The 18,893-nt window shown below is 44.3% G+C and overlaps 2 protein-coding genes across 2 annotated transcripts in view; both read left to right on the plus strand.

The window, feature by feature from the left end:
* Window positions 1-3,576, plus strand: part of LOC121613490 (protein kinase C epsilon type-like) — a 67,664-nt gene extending 64,088 nt beyond the window's left edge. Inside the window, exon 15 of the mRNA XM_041946881.1 lies at window positions 80-3,576. Coding sequence (XP_041802815.1) covers window positions 80-226 — 147 coding nt within the window. The 3' untranslated portion in view covers window positions 227-3,576. The remainder of the gene's footprint in view (window positions 1-79) is intronic.
* A 2,854-nt stretch (window positions 3,577-6,430) lies between these two features.
* The window catches only part of epas1b (endothelial PAS domain protein 1b), a 49,452-nt gene continuing 36,989 nt past the window's right edge, over window positions 6,431-18,893 (plus strand). Inside the window, exon 1 of the mRNA XM_041946974.1 lies at window positions 6,431-6,831. Within this exon, the coding sequence (XP_041802908.1) occupies window positions 6,806-6,831 (26 nt within the window). The 5' untranslated portion in view covers window positions 6,431-6,805. The remainder of the gene's footprint in view (window positions 6,832-18,893) is intronic.

Genomic DNA, 18,893 nt, shown 5'->3' on the forward strand with positions numbered 1-18,893 from the left:
ATCTGTTTCTAAATCCACCAAAACAGATGACCCCCAAGAACTTACCCGTCAGCCTTCTCTCTTGTTCTTTGTCTTCCAGAAAACCAAAAGGGATGTGAACAACTTCGACCAGGACTTTACCCGCGAGGAACCCGTCCTGACGCCGGTGGACAGCAGCATCATCAAGCAGATCAACCAAGATGAGTTTAAAGGATTCTCCTACTTTGGAGACGAGACTGTCGCCTGAACACACGCGAACGCACCGACGCACGCACACATACGATTAACTACATACGTACGCAGCAGCATCATCACCACACTAAAAAATCTTCAAGCAAAGACGCAGCATTTAAAGAAACACGACCTCTTGAGTGAGGCCTCCTGAACTTTTCCAGATTCTGGCCGCTCCAGGAGTTATACCAGACCATCTGTATCTCTCTTTATGGTTTCTGTGCTCTTGATGTTTGTCCATTTGTGCATATCCCATTGAAATATATGCTCAAGCCGCACAGAAGTGCAGGTCAGATACTGTAGGAAACGACCTACCTGCTCCTGATGCAGGCAAAGCGGTGGACAGAAGTGTTTTGAGGTAGAAACATGGGTTAGGTCGGGGCTGTTAGCGTGTGTGTGTGTGTGTGTGTGTGAGATAGAGAGAGGGAGATAATGTGTGTACAAGTGAGCATGCATGTGTAGTTGCATACCTCTAGAAAGAGCCAGACTGTCATTTCTGTACATGATGTGCCGTATCCTGTGTCTGTCTCCGTGTTTAAAGAATGTTTTCTTCCCTAAACATGTATGTGAATGGAAAAAAATAATTGAACCAATGATTGTATTTAAAGAAAAAAAGGTCTTGAAAAGTATTTTACTCGTTAGAAAAAGAAACGTCGAAGGAGACGCGAGAAGAATTTTTTTTGCTGATGAAGTTCGTGGTGAATTTCTGAGGTTTGTCGTTGTTTCGTTTTAAATTTGAGAGTCAAAGGGGGCAAATTAAATGTTAACTTAAGAAGACAAAAGCGACACTTTTTGGTGTTTTAATTTTGCTTCAGTTTGATCTCAGCAGCTCTTTTCTTACTGTGGAGAAGGTTGTTTTTCCTTCTCTCTCCATATTTTAGCTTATTAGTACATCAGTGTTCCCGTTCTTCATTAAAAACCAATGGGTAGCATTAGCCGCGAGCTAACTAAACTACAGTAGCCCAACATTGGGAGTGTCCATTGTTCTAGTGAGATATGCTTACAGTGCTAACAAGCTTATGTACATATGAAGCCACATAATGAGCTGAAATCTAAAATAGAACAGGGGCCCTTCACACACAGGAAGTCCTCGTTACTGAAACTCTCTCTGCACCTTCTGGAGCGAAATCTTTCTCGGTCAACTCCCATTGAAATGCCTTGTGTGTGTTTGTGTGTACGTTACCTGTAATCGGTTGCTGCACTCGACCCGAAACAAACCGAACCCGCGTGCTTCCACGTGGGTCGTACACTGAGGTGAACGCGTCGGCTCGTGTTGCTGAATGTGTTGAACTGAATGTATTTGCCGTGTGTGCAGGAGAGCAGAGGCCTCTTCATGACGTCCTCATAGTCCTGTTTTTTATTTAAAATGTCTTTTTGTTGTTGTTGTTTTTACTGGATCGTCTACTTCTTGCTGTTAGAAGTCTTCAGATTTCACGTGATGCAGCGAGACTCACCTGAAACCGTACTTTAGACCCTCCTCATCCTCTTTGTACTGCCTGAGGTCAAATAAGCTTCAACTGAGCAAACAGGCCTCAGAGGAACCTCCACAGGTGTTGATGACATCGTCAAGAAAACTCCATGTGCAATAAATACTCCCAGGGTTTGTGTTTGTTTGTTTGTTTTCTCATCTCATCCTTCCTTCCTTCCTTTCCTTCCTCTTTCCCTTCAGCCTGTCCACAGATGCATGTTCAGGTCCAGAAAAAACAACAGTACAGTCAGTTTTAGGGCTCATAGAAGTGAGATTTATTCCACGATTACTGTGTGTTTGTTTTAATGGAGCTGTTAGAATTAGTGCCAAATTACACAGATCTGTCTTTCAAGGAAAAGTTCAGGAACTCATGACGCATTAAAAAAAATCTCACCTGTCGCTCTTTGAGCTCGACTGAGCTGCTCCGCCTCCAGCTGGAGCTCAGAGCTCTCCTCCACCCACAGAAGGAGCTTTAAAGTCAGTTTTATTACTTTTTATTCAGAAAAATGTATGAATGATAAACAGCAGTGGTGGAATTTAAATGTACTACTGTTCAAAAGTGCAGTACAGGACAGTACATCTGAGGTACTTGTACTTTACTGGAGTCTTGTGTTTTCATGCCACTTTTCACTCCTACTCCACGACATGTCAGAGAAACATTTTCTTTGTACTTCACTACACAGAGATTATACACATGACAGAAAATGAATTGGCAGCCGGATTCATTTGATGTTTCAGCTTCTCAGATGTTTGATTTGCTGCTTTTCCTCTGAATGATCTGAAGGATTTGAATGTGTTTCACAGTGTTTTTAAACCAAAGGATCAATTGATTAATGGAGAGAAAAATCAGCAGATTGATGAAAGGAATCATTAGTCTGATACGAAATAGTGTGAAATGAAGCTCAACCAGCTCCAACAGTAAAATCCTGCTCAATCACAATAATCTGATGAGATCAGATAGAACAGTAGAACAGGTACAGGGGACATTTCACTGCGTACAGAGTACTTTAAGTACATTTTCCTGATTATACTTACATACTTTTACTTAAATAAGATTTTCAATGCAGGACTTTTAATTTAAAGAGAGTGGCAGCAAACACCTGCAGTTACCTGTCCTGTTCTCACCGAGCCTAACGAGTCACAGTGCAACCTCCCAGAGGAGCAAACTAGCAGAAACAGGCAGCTGCACATGTAGCAGTGAAAAGGAGCAGCGTGAGTGGAAGATGCATTAGATACAGTAGCTGCTAGACATTAAACACACACACACACACACAGAGGTTTGGACAGCAGTTTTACTGTCAGTCAGCTCCTAAAACACCATGTTCATGCTGCCCATTATTCCTCTTCTCTTCCCTTCTCCTCTCTCTTAACATTTCTCTTGTTGCATCTTTGCTTCGTCTTAAATTTAAAGATGTCGAACTGTTTGTCCCACTAGGACCCAAAAAGGATGTTCTCTCCCAGAAGTCCCTCATGCTGAAAGCCAAATGCTATTTCCAAATTTTCCACCCAGTATTTGTTCCAGAGGAAAAATAAAATCTGCCTCGAGCAGGAAGTTCCTTTCTGTTAGTTTTCAAGTTAGTGAATCAAGTGAAATCCAGCACACAGAGGTGACAGTGGAGACAGTATTATGGTTTTCCTCACAGTATCAATCGTTCATTGTTCTCGGGTCATATGCAGGATGTTGCTGTATGTACTGTTTTTCGTTGCGGTCCCTGTATTTGTGAAGCTTCGTATGTACATTTTGTCATCTGAGCTGTGGTTTCGTTCCTTTTACGGATTCCCTTCGTTTGTGTTGATATTTTGTTTTTTCCTTTTGCGTTGCGTGCCAAATGTACTGTATTTTAAAGGATGTGAAGGTGTATTTTAATTTTTGAAACAAATTAAATATCATGATGTCAAAGAGAAATTTCTGTTTGATTGGTGAATCATTTCTAATTCAGTGTTCACACCTGAATCTGCCATCCAGCCCTCCTCCTCTTCCTCCTCCTCCTCCCTGCTGGTGTTTCAAGCAAAACGCCACTCTGTGTTACAGTTTGGCCGTTAAATGGAGTCCTTCACACTGATGCGCTTTACTCAATTTAAACTTAGCAGACAGAAGATAACATGACCATACAGCACTGTTTTAAGTGAGAAAGCACCCAGGGAGTCCATACTTCCATCTTTAATGTCTTCCATCTACAGCAGGCATGTCCGGAATATTCCATAAAGGCCCGTAAGGTTGCAGGTTATCAGCTGAAGACTGGGGTCAGCTGATTGAATGAGTCCAGCCTGGTGTGCTCCACCTTGGCTGGAATGAAAACCTGCAGCCACGCGGCGCTTTGTGGAATAGTTTGTATCTGTTATCTGCATATCTGATTTTAGGAAAAATGTGGCGAAACCTGCTGTTAAACGCAGTGTTGGTGGGAAACTAAATGCTTGGAGGCATTAGTGAGACAATCAGCAACAGGGTGGTGGTCTGGGTGGATGCACAGTGCAGAACTGTGACACCAGATTCAGGCTTCGGGTCCAGACTGCCGTCAGGTTTAGGCATCAGAAGCTGCTGCTCACTTTGCCTTCATTAAAACAGAACATAATCTTTCCCTCACATGAACCAAGTGCTGTCAGTGCCTGAACCGAACCATGAAAAAGCTGAATAACGCTGAAGTCACTGCGAGTGGAGAGAGCGTTGCACCACCTCCTGTTTTAATGGAAAACAAATGAAATATGTCGTCAGGAAACATTCGCTCAACATTACGATTTTTGCATCTTTCCAGGTACTTTAATCAAAAACGTTTCCACATTATGTCCGTACAAAACGTTGCTACGTTTCCTTTGAAACACATTTGCTGTTGCTGATTAGCTGCACATGAGCATCATTTCTAAGAGACGGGGCTCCAGGCTACGTCACTTCCATCTACTATTGTTTTTGTCTTTATCTCATCTTAAACAGCCTCTTCCTGTACTCCACATCAGTCAGGTGAGCTCAGATATTTAAAATAGAGCTCTTGTTTAACTCCAAACCTGCAGCTTTCAACACAACACAGACTGATAACATCATATTTATGTCTAAATTTCATATCTGACAGTCAGCTGCAGTTTGCATATTTGGTTTATGGACTCAGTAATGTCAGTAAATTACTGCCACCAGGAAAACCTGTGAGTGATGCACCTTGGCTGAGCTCCCTGGTTCTTACACAGGAAGATTCTGATAATGAGAAAGTCTATGGAGAAATGTTATAATGCAGCTTTATGGAAAAGATCTGGTGGGGGTCTTTTCATCTCATTTAATGAAACTCTCAGTAGAATATAGACGAGTTGAGAAATGCTACCTGTCACTATGCTATGCAAATGCTGTGAAATAAAAACACTGCTGCTGACTGACAGCCGACGAGCGATAAGAGATGAAAGAGCGATGACCTTCTGCCTCAGTAAGTCACACGGTTGAGATTATGAGATATGAGACGAATACGCTTGCAAATACCTCCAGTTTGACCATCAAGTATTCAAGACCTGCAGGCTTGAAAGGTGCCTCTGAAAGTTTCTGCTAGCTTCATGCTGCTCGCATGAAGTAAGTCAGGGCCCGGTGGAGGCTCCAGGATGTTCAGCTCCTGAAGAATTAAAAAAAGAAAAAGAAATGAGCAGTTAATTATGGAGTTTTAGAGGCGTTGGTAGCATTTTAGTAAGTGACAAAGCCATCTTACCGTAAATAACCGTAAATATGGTGGGAACCAAAGAGGAAGTAGTGTGTTGTTATTACTGAGCAGCAAAGTCCAAGTGGGGTAGAGGAGGAGGTGCACTGGACACTAGACTTTAAAACAGATTATCATTCATTTCCATTTCAAACTCACAGCCGGCTGTAATCTCTAAAAAAGCTCCAGCTGCACGTGAACCATAAAGGAATGAGAGCGGTATCAACAAAGGAGAAGGACGAAAGAGGTCTTCGTTTGCCTGATGAAGAATAAAAAACACGAGAGGTTTGAAATCTCAGTGCGCAAACTGCCTGTCCTCGCCTCACTGTTCTCAGATCAGGCTCGAAACTGAAGAGGGCGACATGTTTCCCAACATGTTGAACATGTTCATTTAAAGCTAAATGTGTTTGGAGTGCAGGGGCCTCTGGAAAAAGAAAATAATGCGTTTTCCTGCAATTTTCCAAATATATTCAAAGACTTTGGGCATTATTTTACAACTTCTCTACAAATGTTTTTGTAGCTCAGTAATCTCACACGTTATGTATATTTGTTTAGAGATTGTGCATTGAAAATGACATTTTCTACAGGCCATGAGACCTAAATAAATGCATTTCTTTATTTTTTTTTATTTGAAAATTGGGCCTCCACAGGGTCTGCTTGCAAAAATTCAGGTGGAGTCGAGGACCACTGTCATGTATGACCTTCTGAAGTATGATCCGTGACATGATTAGACAATATAAAATGATCAGAAGTGCAATAAAAAGCTAAAAAACCCAGCTGTCAAACATCTGGTGGGTCACGTGGCTCCAGCTTCACGTGCCTGTTTGATGTTTGAGGTTTTCAGCCAGCTGAGGGTCACTAACAGGCCGCCTGACTCCTGATATCCTCATTATGACTTTCTTGTAAGCGCTGTATATTTATCACTCGCTCACTTCCGTTACAGATCGCACCTGTTGCCAACAGGAACAGGTAGGAGAGAAGGCACGCGAGGGAGGGCGGGGCGGCTCAGGGGGGCGGCTCCCGGCGCCGCCAGCCAATCGTCGCGCCGGGAGCGGGGCAGCGGCTTCCAGGGTGCCAGCTGAGCTTCAGGTCAGACGCCGAGCAGTTCGGAGAGTTTTCAGACCAGCGAGCGAGAAAAAGTTGAAAGCAGCGGAGCTTGTGGAGCTTCTGTCAGCGGCAGCAGCAGCTTTTCAGCCGGTCGGTGTGGACTCTCTGCGGGTGACAGGCTGTACAATCCTCGGCAGTGTTCTGAGACTGTACGGCCCGACCCCCACCCCCCCCCCCCTCTCCAGCCTGGACTGTTGTGGACTAACCAGCAGGTTCAATGACATGATCAGCCACACGGCTCCCTGCGCACTTCCATGTAACACCTCCGCGTTTCGCTCCTTTTCACTCTAAACTTGGACTTAACTTAGACTGTCGGGGAATTACAACGTCGTAATCGCGCACGAGAGAGAAGATGACGGCCGATAAGGAGAAAAAGAGGTGAGTTTGCTTTTTAATTTCCCCTCGGTGGGGATGGCGGGGGCTGACAGGCGGCCGCGCGGGGAGACCTGTTGCTGCAGAGCCGCATGTGACCTGGCCCGGATCTGAGCTCTGATAGAGCCCGCAGCTTCAGAGGGAAGCTTTGTCACGATGTTAATGTGTTTTTAACGCACGGATGAGCGCATTGCTTGTGATTAGACTCATGGAAGGTAAGTGGGTGATTTGATTTAGTCTAGAACTGACGGGACGTTTGGTTTGCTGCAGCTGGTCTGATTTAATTGTGGATGTGTTTAACTTCTGAACGACCTAAAAAAAAAAAACCCTTAACTTGTTCCTGATCAGGGAAAATCAATGCAAAGTCTGTCCAAACAAGCTCCAGTATTAAACCACCCAAACATCTGAACAGGTGGAAGCTGATTGAGGCCGCAGTAAATATTTTATATTGAATTAATCAACTAATTTAAGGATAAATGAGCAACTCAAATACCCCTCCCTGAGGTATCTCCTTCCATACTTGGTTGTCCTGTGAAGAAAGTAGCTTCTGCTGATTCTTGGTGGCTGGTTTCCTGAAGCTCAGGGACGGAAAGTACAACACTTCAGTGATCTTTTGCTAATGGAAGCTGTGGTTTCTCAACATGAAGCTTCAGTTTCCTGCGAGCTTTCCGAGAGCTGCAGAGTCGAGACGTTTAACTTCTGCGGAGAGGATGCTCAGCAGAAACAGCACAAAAGCTGCAGCCGAGCTTTTTTCTCATAGTTACTCCTTTCAGAGAAGTCAGGCATCTATATGGAGCAACCACCAATCAGTTATTACCTCAGATATCAGACTGCCGGCTCAGGACATTTCCAGAACTGCAGGTAGCTTGTAGTGGCAGCAGGTCTGTGTTCCTGTCGGGGGGGTTACAGCTGCTTAAGTTCTGCTGGGACTCAATAACTGCTGCTGCATGTTTGGTGGTACTCTCTGCACAGTCAGCTGAAATGTCACCCATTGATTTCCATTCAGGTGTTCTGCAGTGTGACACGCAGGGGAAACGTGAGCTACTTGATCATTTAACCTCTCACATGATTTATATATGTTGACATATTTGAGGTATGTGTCTCCCCAAGGACGTCTTCATTGTGTCTTCAGCGTCTTCCTGAAAGCACCACCCTGCTTTCTGCTTGCTAATTGTTCACCGCTGGTGCTGAGGTCATGGGCCTAATCTTGCGTAATAATGCTTTAACTGGTTCTAGCTTGTCCCAGCTTGCGTGTCACCATAACAGCTACTTAATCAGGCCTGTCAGGGAGGGAGAATTAACATCTTACCTGTGGAAAATCCTGCGTTTCATCGCCCCCGTCCAATCAGATCACAGAAATGTGTTTAATTTGAGGTAGAGCTGCATCAATTCAACAAAAGAAGTTCAAAAAATGATAAATATGTTTGATTTCAGTCATTTTTCAAGCAAAAATGACGAACATTTGCTGGTTCCAGCTCTTTAAATCTAAGAATTTGCTTTTTTTGTTGTTTAAGACAGTAAGTGAGAAGTCTTTTGGTTTTGGACTAATTGGTTGGACAAAATTTGAAGACGTCACTTATGGCTGTGAGAGATAATTATGAGCATTTTTCACATTGTTTGAGATTTTACAGACTAAATCATTATTGATTAATAATCAGCAGATTAATCGATACTGAAAATAATCCTTAGTTGAGGCCTGAGACATGGCTCTGAGCTGGCTTTGCCGGACGCCGTCTTGTCTGCCCCGTCCACCCTTGTGACTCTTTTCTCTCCACTTCTCATCTAACAACCACTATCAGGGCAGATCAGAGCACATCGGGCATTTAGACAGAGCACAGAGACACTGGACGCTCTGTCATCAGGGATGAAAGCAACAGAAAAAGAGAGAAAACGACATTAGGAGACAGAAAGTGAGACGAGTCCAGGAGCGTTTCCTGCGTCTCGTCAACGCCTCAGCGCTTCCACACCGAGCCATCGGCCATTTTAGGGAAGGAGACGTGCAAGTGTGTCTCTGACGGGCTGCAGAAGAAGAGCGCGTGTGTGTCTAAGTGTGTGAGAGTTCACTAGTTGTTATCTCATTGATGTGTGTGTGCGTGTGTGCGTGTGTGTGTGTGTGTCACACAGTAGCACATTGTCGCTGCTGCCTGGAAGTTCGACTTCATGACAGCTGCACAACGTTTCACATTAGTTTTATTAATATAACTATAACTGGAATATCTTTATTTGGTTGTCCACTTATTCTCATAATGTAACTCCTGTCTCAACAGAGGTGTGTTAGTGTTAAAACACTTATTTAGCAGCAGAAAAAGTACCGAAAGAGTACATAAAAATGGAAAAATCATCTTTTCCTGGCACTTTATGGAGACGTCCTGATGGACACAAGAATAGCAGAAGAGCTGTTGTGCTGTTTATCCCTTATTTTCTGTCCTGGGATGTTTATTATTTAGCATAATTAAAAGAATAGCTGTGTTCAAATTATCATTTTTTTTAAAGTGTGTTTGCAGTAGGGCTCTAATTTATGTCACAAAGAGACAGAAAACTGTGGAAAATCTCCCATAACCCAAACTGACGTCTTCAGATTGTTTTGTTCAAGTGACGTTTAAACATTTCCAGTTTACTATCAAACCAGGAAATCGTCACGTTTCAGATGCTGGAACTAAAAGAACCTTTCAGAAGAAAATGATTTGATGATTAATGAGATGAATGAAAACTGTTGCGCCATAATTTTGTGGTGATTGACTAATAGGTTAATGATTTCAGATCTGGTCTGTAGCCAATGATTAATCACCGTGAGATTAAAGTAATAATGCAGCACATTAGGCAGAATTATCGACCAATCGCGGCTCTCCAGAGCGTCAGATGACGTCTTGAAATTATTTGCAGCATCTGACCAAAAATTCTTCAACTCTTAGATTTTCATGATCACAATCTGCTGAAGCTGAAGCTGGTTTCAGTTGCCACACCTTAAAGGCGCTGTACAAACTGTTTGTTATAGCAACCAGTAGCTCCCCGATATCAAAATATGCTCTGTTTTTCAACGCAATTCCCAGCCGGCGATGACCGAACGTGTGTATTATGGGAGTTGTCTTCTAGAAAAGGCAAAATTGGCTGCATGTAGTGGAGGAAAATTATTTCTAATGCACGTATTAAACGATGAATGTAATTTGGTTTTGATGATATTTTACTTGGCAGCTTGTTTGCTGAGCTCTCTCGATGTGACATCAGCAAACGCCCGACGACGGCTCACCGGTGATCAGACTGGTTTTAGGCGAACAGAGCAGAAAGCTCCAGGAGCTCAGGCTGCAGACTGCTGCAGACTGGACGAAGCTGAGAGATCTGATAAGTCAAACGAGGAATTTGGAATCAGGCAAAGTGCGTCACATTCATCGTATCAGATGTTGGGAGCGCTGCCCGCCGACCGGCCGCGGCATACGTGTTTGTTGTGTTCTGTCACAGCGTCAGTCGGCCGTTACCTCCGACCGACGAGGCGACGCATCAGCAGCGTTTCTCGTGTTTCTCTTCCACCTCTCACTGCATGAAATAGCTTTATTTTTACATGGCGGCTGACTGATAGCGGCTAAAGGTGGAGGGCCCCACACATCTTTCAACATGTGATTCCTCTGGAAACATGTGCAAAGGTCAGAGTCCAGCGCGGCTGCCAGGCGGATATACATTACACGACTGTGGAGAGATTGATCCATTTGGGTCTATTTTCTGTCTCTTTTTAAGACCTTGCTGTTATCATAGCGTGTGTGTGTGCGTGCGTGTGTGTGTGTGTGTGTGTTGGGGGTGTGTGTAACTGTATCTCCTGCCACAGTTTCTCGCAATAGAGAAATGCGACCGCATGAATTTGGGATATGAAATTTGAAAGTAAAATATTCTAGCTTTAAATTCTCGTTTCACCTTTGACGACACATTTACGATGTCAGTAAGGACTTCTTGAGTGGAACGACATGGCAGATCCGCTCGTTATTTCATCTCAAAAGCCCACTTCCTCGGGACTCGTTTAGAGTCTGTGTTGCATTTTCGTTGCATAATAAATATCTCTGACTGCTGCTAACGTTAGCATTGCTAATTTACCCGCGGTAATAGAACAGACCCCGACCCAACTGAGCGCAAAATGTGGAGCCAAACCTGTACGAGTCCCAGGTCAGATCTCGGATCCTCGGGTCCGATTTATCTTAATCAGGTGTGGACATGGTATGTGCTAATGATGTGTCTGAAGTTCTTCTTATTTAATTAAAAGCGAGTGGAGGCTTTGCTGAAGCTTTTTCCCAGTTAAACAAGATTATTTTGTCAAAGTGTTTCCAACGCAAAGAGTGAACTTTCACACTCGACTTGGTTTAATCTGGTCGTGCAAAAAAGTAGCAGAAAGTGGAACGTGCAGCTGTTAAATATCTGAACAAACACTAAATGCAAACTGTGATTCCTCAGGAACTTTGCATTATGATTCTAGGATGCGGTAGAAGAAAGATGCATGAGGAGCAGTTCTCACAGTGATTTCTCGTTATTCTCATCAAAAAAAAAAGTAAATTATGCCAAATGTTTGGATTGGATTTCTGCAGAAAGTCACGAAACACTGATCCTGATGGAGCTGCGTCTTTTCATGTCCATCACATTCATTCGGTTTGAAGTTCCTGGTCTTTTGGTTTTAAACGTCTGCTACACTCATCAGTTTTGCTTGCTTCATTCTTTTGTTTGCTGCTCCTTCTTTGTGTCTCGCTCTGTTGCGCTAACTCATGAGAGGAGGAGAGAGGAGAGAGGAGAGAGGAGGGAGGCGAACAGGTTGCCAAGAACACGACCGAGCAGAGCAGGGGAGGACAGCGAGCCGTTTAACACGACGGAGCGATAATCGGCTGGAGGTGGAGGTGAAACACATGAACGCAGATTAATGAGGAAAGCGGAGGAGGAGGAGGAGCAGTGGGACGGTCCGGGCCTGTCTGCTCACATCGCGGCGGCGCTCTGCAGCGAGCCCGGGCCCGGTTGGCACAGTGCCGTCGTGCCTCTTTTGTGTGCTAACCCCGCGGGCTCCCAGCGCTACCCAAACATCACGCCACTCGCAGCGGCCGCTCGAGCCGCCCTCTGAAAGACAGAGGAACGCAAGGAGAGACGGAGAGAGACGAGCCCCCGCCTCTCAGAGCGGATCTGCTGCCTCTCCTAGACGCAGAAAAGGTTGTTGTGGTTTTCAGGTGGGAAGCAGTTAAGTCCATTAACTGAAGTACTGAGGCCTCAGCGCAGCGTCGAGGGTCTGATGCTCCAGCGTTTGCGTTTCCGTCTCCTGCATTTCTCTGACAGCTGTGGCTGCTGTTAATTTTACTTTATAATCTTTCTTATCTTTCTTATTATCTTGTTTCTAGCATGGGGGTTTCAATGCAAATCTCATTGACTTGTCACGCTCAATGACAATAAAGAAATCTTGAATCTTGGTTACCAAGCCTTCAAGCCAATCATTCACTGATCATCCTTCGATTTATTGACGTGACCGTCGACGTCTTCAGACGTTCAAAAATATAAAAAATACAGTTCTATCAACCGAAGAAAAGCAACAAAGCAGCACAAAGCAGCAGACAGTGGTTGACGTTTTACTTAATTAATGACTGGCTGTTAATTGATGATCTGAATAACATCATTTCCTGCTGTTTGACTGATTGATAAAGCGATAAAACGCTCGTCATTCAGGTTCATGATTCGGAGGAGACGGCGTTGGCCTGGAAGCTTTTCTTTGCCACAGTGTAAAACTGAAGCTGACACACATGTCAGCGATTCAGGAGAACGAAAACCCGACGTCTTCAGTGAGCCGTCATGGCCGAACGTTCGCGCTTGTTCTGTGACTCATCAGCTTGTTTATTGTCCTCGGCTGATGCGGACTTTCCCGACGCTGTTGTCCAGGATGGTTTTGGGAAAGCGTGACCGAGCTGTTAGCTGAACCTTGGACAACACTGATGTTTTACTTTTGGTTTACTCGCTTACGAGAATCAACTCGTCCTGCCTGTAATGATTCCCAGACCTGAGCCGACCTTTGTGATAGACATCAGGACAGAATATTACTCTCGCCTGACCCAGAGTCAGCTAAAAAATGCGACTGTATCCTTAGTTTGTGCCCTGATAGTTGATTCTCAGACAAACAGCAGCTTTGTATCAGCAGCACTAAAAGCCACTCGAGTGTGTTTGTCAGCTTTCAATTAGTCTCTCTGTGGTTAAGAATCTGTCTTTGTCCTCGGCTGTTTGTGTTTGGAGTTTAAAGCTCTTATTCAGGGTTTTCCTGAGTGTAAAGAAGTGAAACACACAGAGACAATAGGAGCTGAACAAAGAGCAGATTAAAGAGCGTCGAGCGACTGAAAGATTTACTGCAGGCAGTGAGAGACTCGGGGTCATTTCGCAGAGAAGTGATGGAGGTACAGATACTGTATGTTTCCCAGCTGTGTGGTAGCTTTGTGGTTTGTGTCGGTGTGGATTCACAATGTTAGCAGATATTGAACACATCACTGCTGAGAGCACTTAAAGAGCTCAGAGCCGAGAATAGAGGAATAATAGAGAATTTAAAGGCTAATAAAGTGGTTTGCAGAGGATTGTTTGGTGCTGCATGCCTGCGCCTGCTCGTTGCATGAGGCTTATTGTTTCAGTTTCTTGCAGCTTTTCACTGAAAATTCCCAGTTTAAAGTTTTAACATCACTTTATGCCCTCCTGCTTTCAAAATTAAGTTTTTCCTGCTGCAGGAGGATGCTCATTACCGCTCACAGCATTAACTACCCGCTTGTTTAAATGCTTAGTTTACTTTACCCGCACTAAACAAGGTTTACTTGCAACACTTACTGCTCAGAAAACGCTCAAAAATTAGATTTTTTGTATTTCATAATCATTATTTCCTAATAATCAGAAATAACAAAAGAAATATTCAGACATATTCAAACACTGTTGGTGTTTTTGGATTTCTGAACCATCAGTTAATGAGAAAAACATTTAGATAATTTAATGACACTTAAATATGAAGCTTTAACAAACAGCAGCTACATGCTTTCAGCAATAAAAACTGCTTAAGAGTCAGATCTGCAAAGCCGTGACAGCTCGTCTAAGAAAAAGTAGTGAGGAAGCAAAATAGGTCAGTCAAAAAGACACAAGAAAAATGATAAGATAAGAGAAGACTTTATTGATCCCACGCTGGGAGATTCACTTGTTACAACAGCAAGAATAAAAAGGAGAAAAAAAGAACAAATAGACAATAAGAATTAAAATAAAATCATCTACAGAGGCTGGTCACACTCTCTACTCATGTTTTCCCAAATTTTCCCGGCTGGGGATTAATAAACTCTTATCTTATCTTAGTTTATCTTATCTTATGTCACAAACAAAAAGTATAAGAAATATTGCGAGAAGAAGAAGAATCAGCGCTGCAGAGACGGCGTCTTCAGACGTGGTCTGAGTGTGCACAGCAGCAGGGATCAAACTGAATGTCCCCATGTGAGACGGACTGGTGGTCAACCTGAGGCCCGGTCCGGTCCTGAGGCCCCCCGTCAGCTGGACGTGAAGTCCCTCTGGCCCCTGCACAGCGAGGGGAAGCAGCAGGGGAGGAGAGGAGGTGGTCTGGGAAACCTCTGCATCTTTCCATTGTTATTTTTATCTTCATTCACCGCCCACTCCTCCTCCTCCCCCTCCTCCTTCTCCTCCTCCTTCTCCTCCTCCTTCTCCTCCATCTTTGTTTTTTCTTCTTCTGTGTCTTTTTGCTCAATTCACATTCTCTCATATTTATCCTCGACGGCCAGCTGTGCTGTTTGCCTCTCCCCGCTCACTTTGTTGTTACTGCCCCCCCCCGTTCCTCCATGTTTGAGGTCATCTGACCGGGCCTCCCCTCTCTCCCCTCCTTCAGAACTCTGTCTCCTTGCCATTTCCTATTTCCCGTCCGCCAGCTCCCCTTCTTCCTCTTCCTCTGCTACCAAAATGGCCCGCATCCACCGTCGTCTGACTGTCACCTGGCTGAGCTCCAGGTCCGTCAGCGTCTCGCTCCTCCAGGTCAGCGTCTCGCTCCTCCAGGTCAACGTCTCGCTCCTCCAGGTCAAGTCAGCTCTTCTAAATTCAACCAAATCGATTAGAGAGATAAAACAGATGTGAGAGGAGAGGCCAACAAGCCACAGACCTGAACAACACACCTCAACTTCAAAAAGAACGACAAACACTAAACTAGTACAAACAACATGATTTAATGACAGACAAAGACATTAAGTGACGATAAGAAACGCCTGAGTTCAGCCGACAGTAATCCTGTAAAAAGGAACTAAATGCAGATGTAAAAGTAAAGAAAGAACTATTCAGACATCATGATCAAAAGATAACGAGCTCTTGATCACGTGTCTGTTCCAGATGTGTTAAGCAGGATGATTCAGTAGCGGGCGGACCGCCGCGGGACGCCTCGTCTCCGTTATTTGTGCAGGCAGACGGTGCAGATGTGGAGGTCAGGGTGCTGAATCGTCTTTCTGCTTGTGCCCCCTGGAGTTTTCCCGTACACAAACAGAAGTCCTGTTTACACTCAGTGTTTCTCACAGTGTGCTGGACGCGTTAGCGAGCAGCCCTCTTCTTCGGTGGCTCCGCGCACGCTTTGCTACACTCTTAAAAATATCGCTCTGTAGCGCTACTAGTGGTCAAACCTCAGCGGTTCAACCAGACCCCGACTGTCCAGTATCAGCTGTTTGTCTGTGGCGAGTGAGATAAGATAAGTTCAAACTTTATTGATCCCATGCTGGGGAAATTTACTTCTTACAGACAGCAAAAATAAAAAGGAGAGGTAGAATAAGAACAACCAGACAATAAAAAGGATCCAAAATAAAATGTAGCTGCTGTAACTAGCGGCCACTCTTGCGGCGCCATCTTGAAAAGAAAAGTTGGAATTATTTTTTCCAGCCACTGTTTCCAAGGCCACTAATGCACGTTCATGCTTAAACTAAGCCAGTAACAGCTGTTTAAGGCTGGTGAAGACGACATGTAGCTCCAGATGTTCATTTCTCATCATTTCTCCCTCATTTTCAACCATTTTAGACTGTTTCACTCTCCACAGTGAATTCGTTGACTCTAACAAGCCGGAAAAACACAGCTGAAAGCCGCAGAGCTTGTTTTCTACCTTCAGAAGGTAGGAACACTGATGAGTGTCCTGACATACAGTACAGAGTCAGCTTGCTCATTTCTTTTCATATCAGACCGGAGTATCAGTCACAGCCTTCTTATTCCTCCTTTGCAGAATGAGAGTTGGCCTGTGTGAGAAGCTCCGGCGACAAAGTGAAAAACTGTTCCAGACTTGCATTCCTTTCTCTTTAAGTCTCTGTAATCCCTTTTTGCAGATTACTCTCACTGTACTCGCTCCTGTTTTCAGTTTGCTCAGGACAGGAGCAGCGATGACAGACGGCTTTCTCCTCCTCTGTCAGCTCTGTCATCACATCTCTTCAGCTCTGTTTTACTGTACGCAGGCAGTTTTACAGTGCTTTTATCTGCAGCGAGCATGCTCAGGCTGGATTTTCCTCCTGTTTTTACCTGCTGATCTGCAGCTGCTTCAAAGCTCCTGCAGCTCCTGCAGCTCCTGCAGCTAAAACCAAAGCTTACATTTTCCTTAGCGGAGTTTGTTCTCAGGTCCAAAGTTGTGACATCATTTTGCAGGCATCAAAATGAGTTTTCCCTCAGATACCGCTTATTGGAGCTGGCAACTAAACAGAAGACATACTCGCATTGTCACTGAACAGCATCCACCCACAGCTGCTTTCTTTAGCTAAAACCACGGACGTCTCACCTTTGTCCCACATGTGAGTGAAGCCGTGCCTCTATTGAATGTCTTTGTTTTGATGTCTCCCCCCTCGCCCGTTTAAAGGCTCAGCAGCAGCTTTCCACGCAGAGTCTTATTTTTGGAGGCGAGTTGAGGCCAAAAAGCTCGAGATGTGAAAAACTTCAACAAAGAATGGTACAGGACACTGAAGAGTGATGATCCAGAGTTCACTGGGATGCAGTTTCTGAACAGACATGTTGCTGCTGAACTTATTAAATGTCTTTTTCTGATACTGTGAGGAGCCCAAACCTCCTCTGTGTCTGTGTGGAGGCAGAAGTCTCAGAGACAGACGAATAAAACCAAACTACCTGTGTGGTTTGATGCCTCTGAGGAAAGTTTGTCTGACTCTCAGCTGTGCAGCCTGGTTAGTATTCTGATGGAGCGTCTTCGTCTGGTCAGCTGACCTCCCTCACACCACCTGTGCTTGCACTCTCTCTCTCTCTCTCTCTGTCTCTCTCTCTCTCTCTGCCTCTCTCTTTCTGTCTCTCTCTCTGTCTCTGTAGCTCTCACCCCTCTGTGCCTCTTTCAATCAGCGAGTCTATCCGGACCATCAGCGTGGCGTGGGCGGGTTTGTTTGTTTGTGCCAGAGTGTGTGTGTGTGTGTGTGTGTGTGTGTGTGTGTGTGTGTGTGTGTGTGTGTGTGTGCCTGCCTCTCTTTCATGGACTATCAGAATCATCAGCAATCTCCTGCATCGTTCTTCCCCTGATTGAGCCGAAGTCGGGGCCCCTGTCTGGGATAGCTGTTTGTTTGGCTCTGTGTGTGTGTGTGTGTGCGTGTGTGTGTGTTTGGCTGTGTTTCCAGAACTCCATGTTCCTCAGGATCACAGATTAGCCAGTACTGTATTGTTGCTCTGTGTTTGTGTTCGGCCAGGCGCCACAACTACAGGAAGACCCACTGTAAGCAAGGAAAGGTGTGTGTATATGTATGTGTGTGCGTTTGTATATGTCTGGCTAACTCTGTGTGTGTGTGTGTGTGTGTGTGTGCGCGCACATGTTTTGGGTGTGGGCAGCCTCTTTGGCCTTTTCTGACCACGAACCACCTTTTATAGTGGGAAGTAACGTCTTTTATTCAGAATTAAAACAGCTTGAAAATACACAAACATGAATGTGATATAAATAAAGGAGCCGTGTGGTCGACCCAATAACTCACCTTGTAGAAAAGGAGAATAAAGAACTTTTCCTTTTCTGGTTTTTAATCTTGTTGGAAGGTTTATTTTTCCCCGGTGAGCTTTAGGCCAGCTGGGCTGAACGTGTCCTGGACTTATCCTTCAGACAGAAGTGATACTCATCTTCAAACAGGCAGACTCGCTCAATGCAGTCAAACATTCGGGCTTCAGCCGACGTCAGAGAAATCTGTGAATCTGTCAGTCAGTGAGAGTGATGGAAACAGCAAGAAGCTGACGAGAACGTTTCACACGCTGCATGCACACACACGCACACACACACACACACACGCACACACAGCCCGACACCCTCTCTGGTTACAGGATCTGCTTCTCATGAGCACCTCTCAGCTTGTTATCACAACAATCGCATGGACAGCGGCGGTTAATGTCGGGGCCTGTGTGTCTGCATGCGTGTTGCAGCAGCAACAGTTTGCAAACAAGATAAGCGAAGTGGAAGATTTCCAGTGTCGGACTCGTCTCCTCTGATTTAATGACACTGTTGACTTAACTGACGGGTAAAGTGGAAAGTGAAGCTGAAAATCAGCATCGAGTGAATTCCCCTGACATTTCTTTCCAAAAAAAACAACAAACTGCTCAATGCATCAGTGAAGATAAGATAAGACTTTATTGATTCCACGCCGGGGAAATTCACTTGTCACAACTGCAAAAATAAAAAGGAGAAGTAGAAAAAATAACAAAAAGAAAATAAAATGAGCTATAGAGGCTATATGTACATTATATACAAAGAAGTATAAAAAACATAAGAACTTCACCAACATAACATTCAGACTAAGTAAAAAAAGTTTCCTGATTTAGATAAAAAAAACAATTTAAAAAAAAAAAAGGATGAAAAATAAGAAACCGTGGCTTCAGACCAAGCCTGATAAATGTGAAACAGGAATGTGAAAATGAGGATTTTTATTTGATTTTAATTTTTGATGCTTTCTGAATGATTTCAGCTGTCGGTTGATATTTTTGAGTGTAGTGAACATTACTCTGCACACAGTTAGTGTTCCCAGAGATGAAGATGTTCTCATATAATCCTCATTGTGAGTCACGCACAGTCCTTTAAAACACGTTTCTCCGTAGCATCAAAGTCA

Source organism: Chelmon rostratus, chromosome 11 (genome assembly GCF_017976325.1).
Source record: "Chelmon rostratus isolate fCheRos1 chromosome 11, fCheRos1.pri, whole genome shotgun sequence".
Lineage (NCBI taxonomy): Eukaryota > Metazoa > Chordata > Actinopteri > Chaetodontiformes > Chaetodontidae > Chelmon > Chelmon rostratus.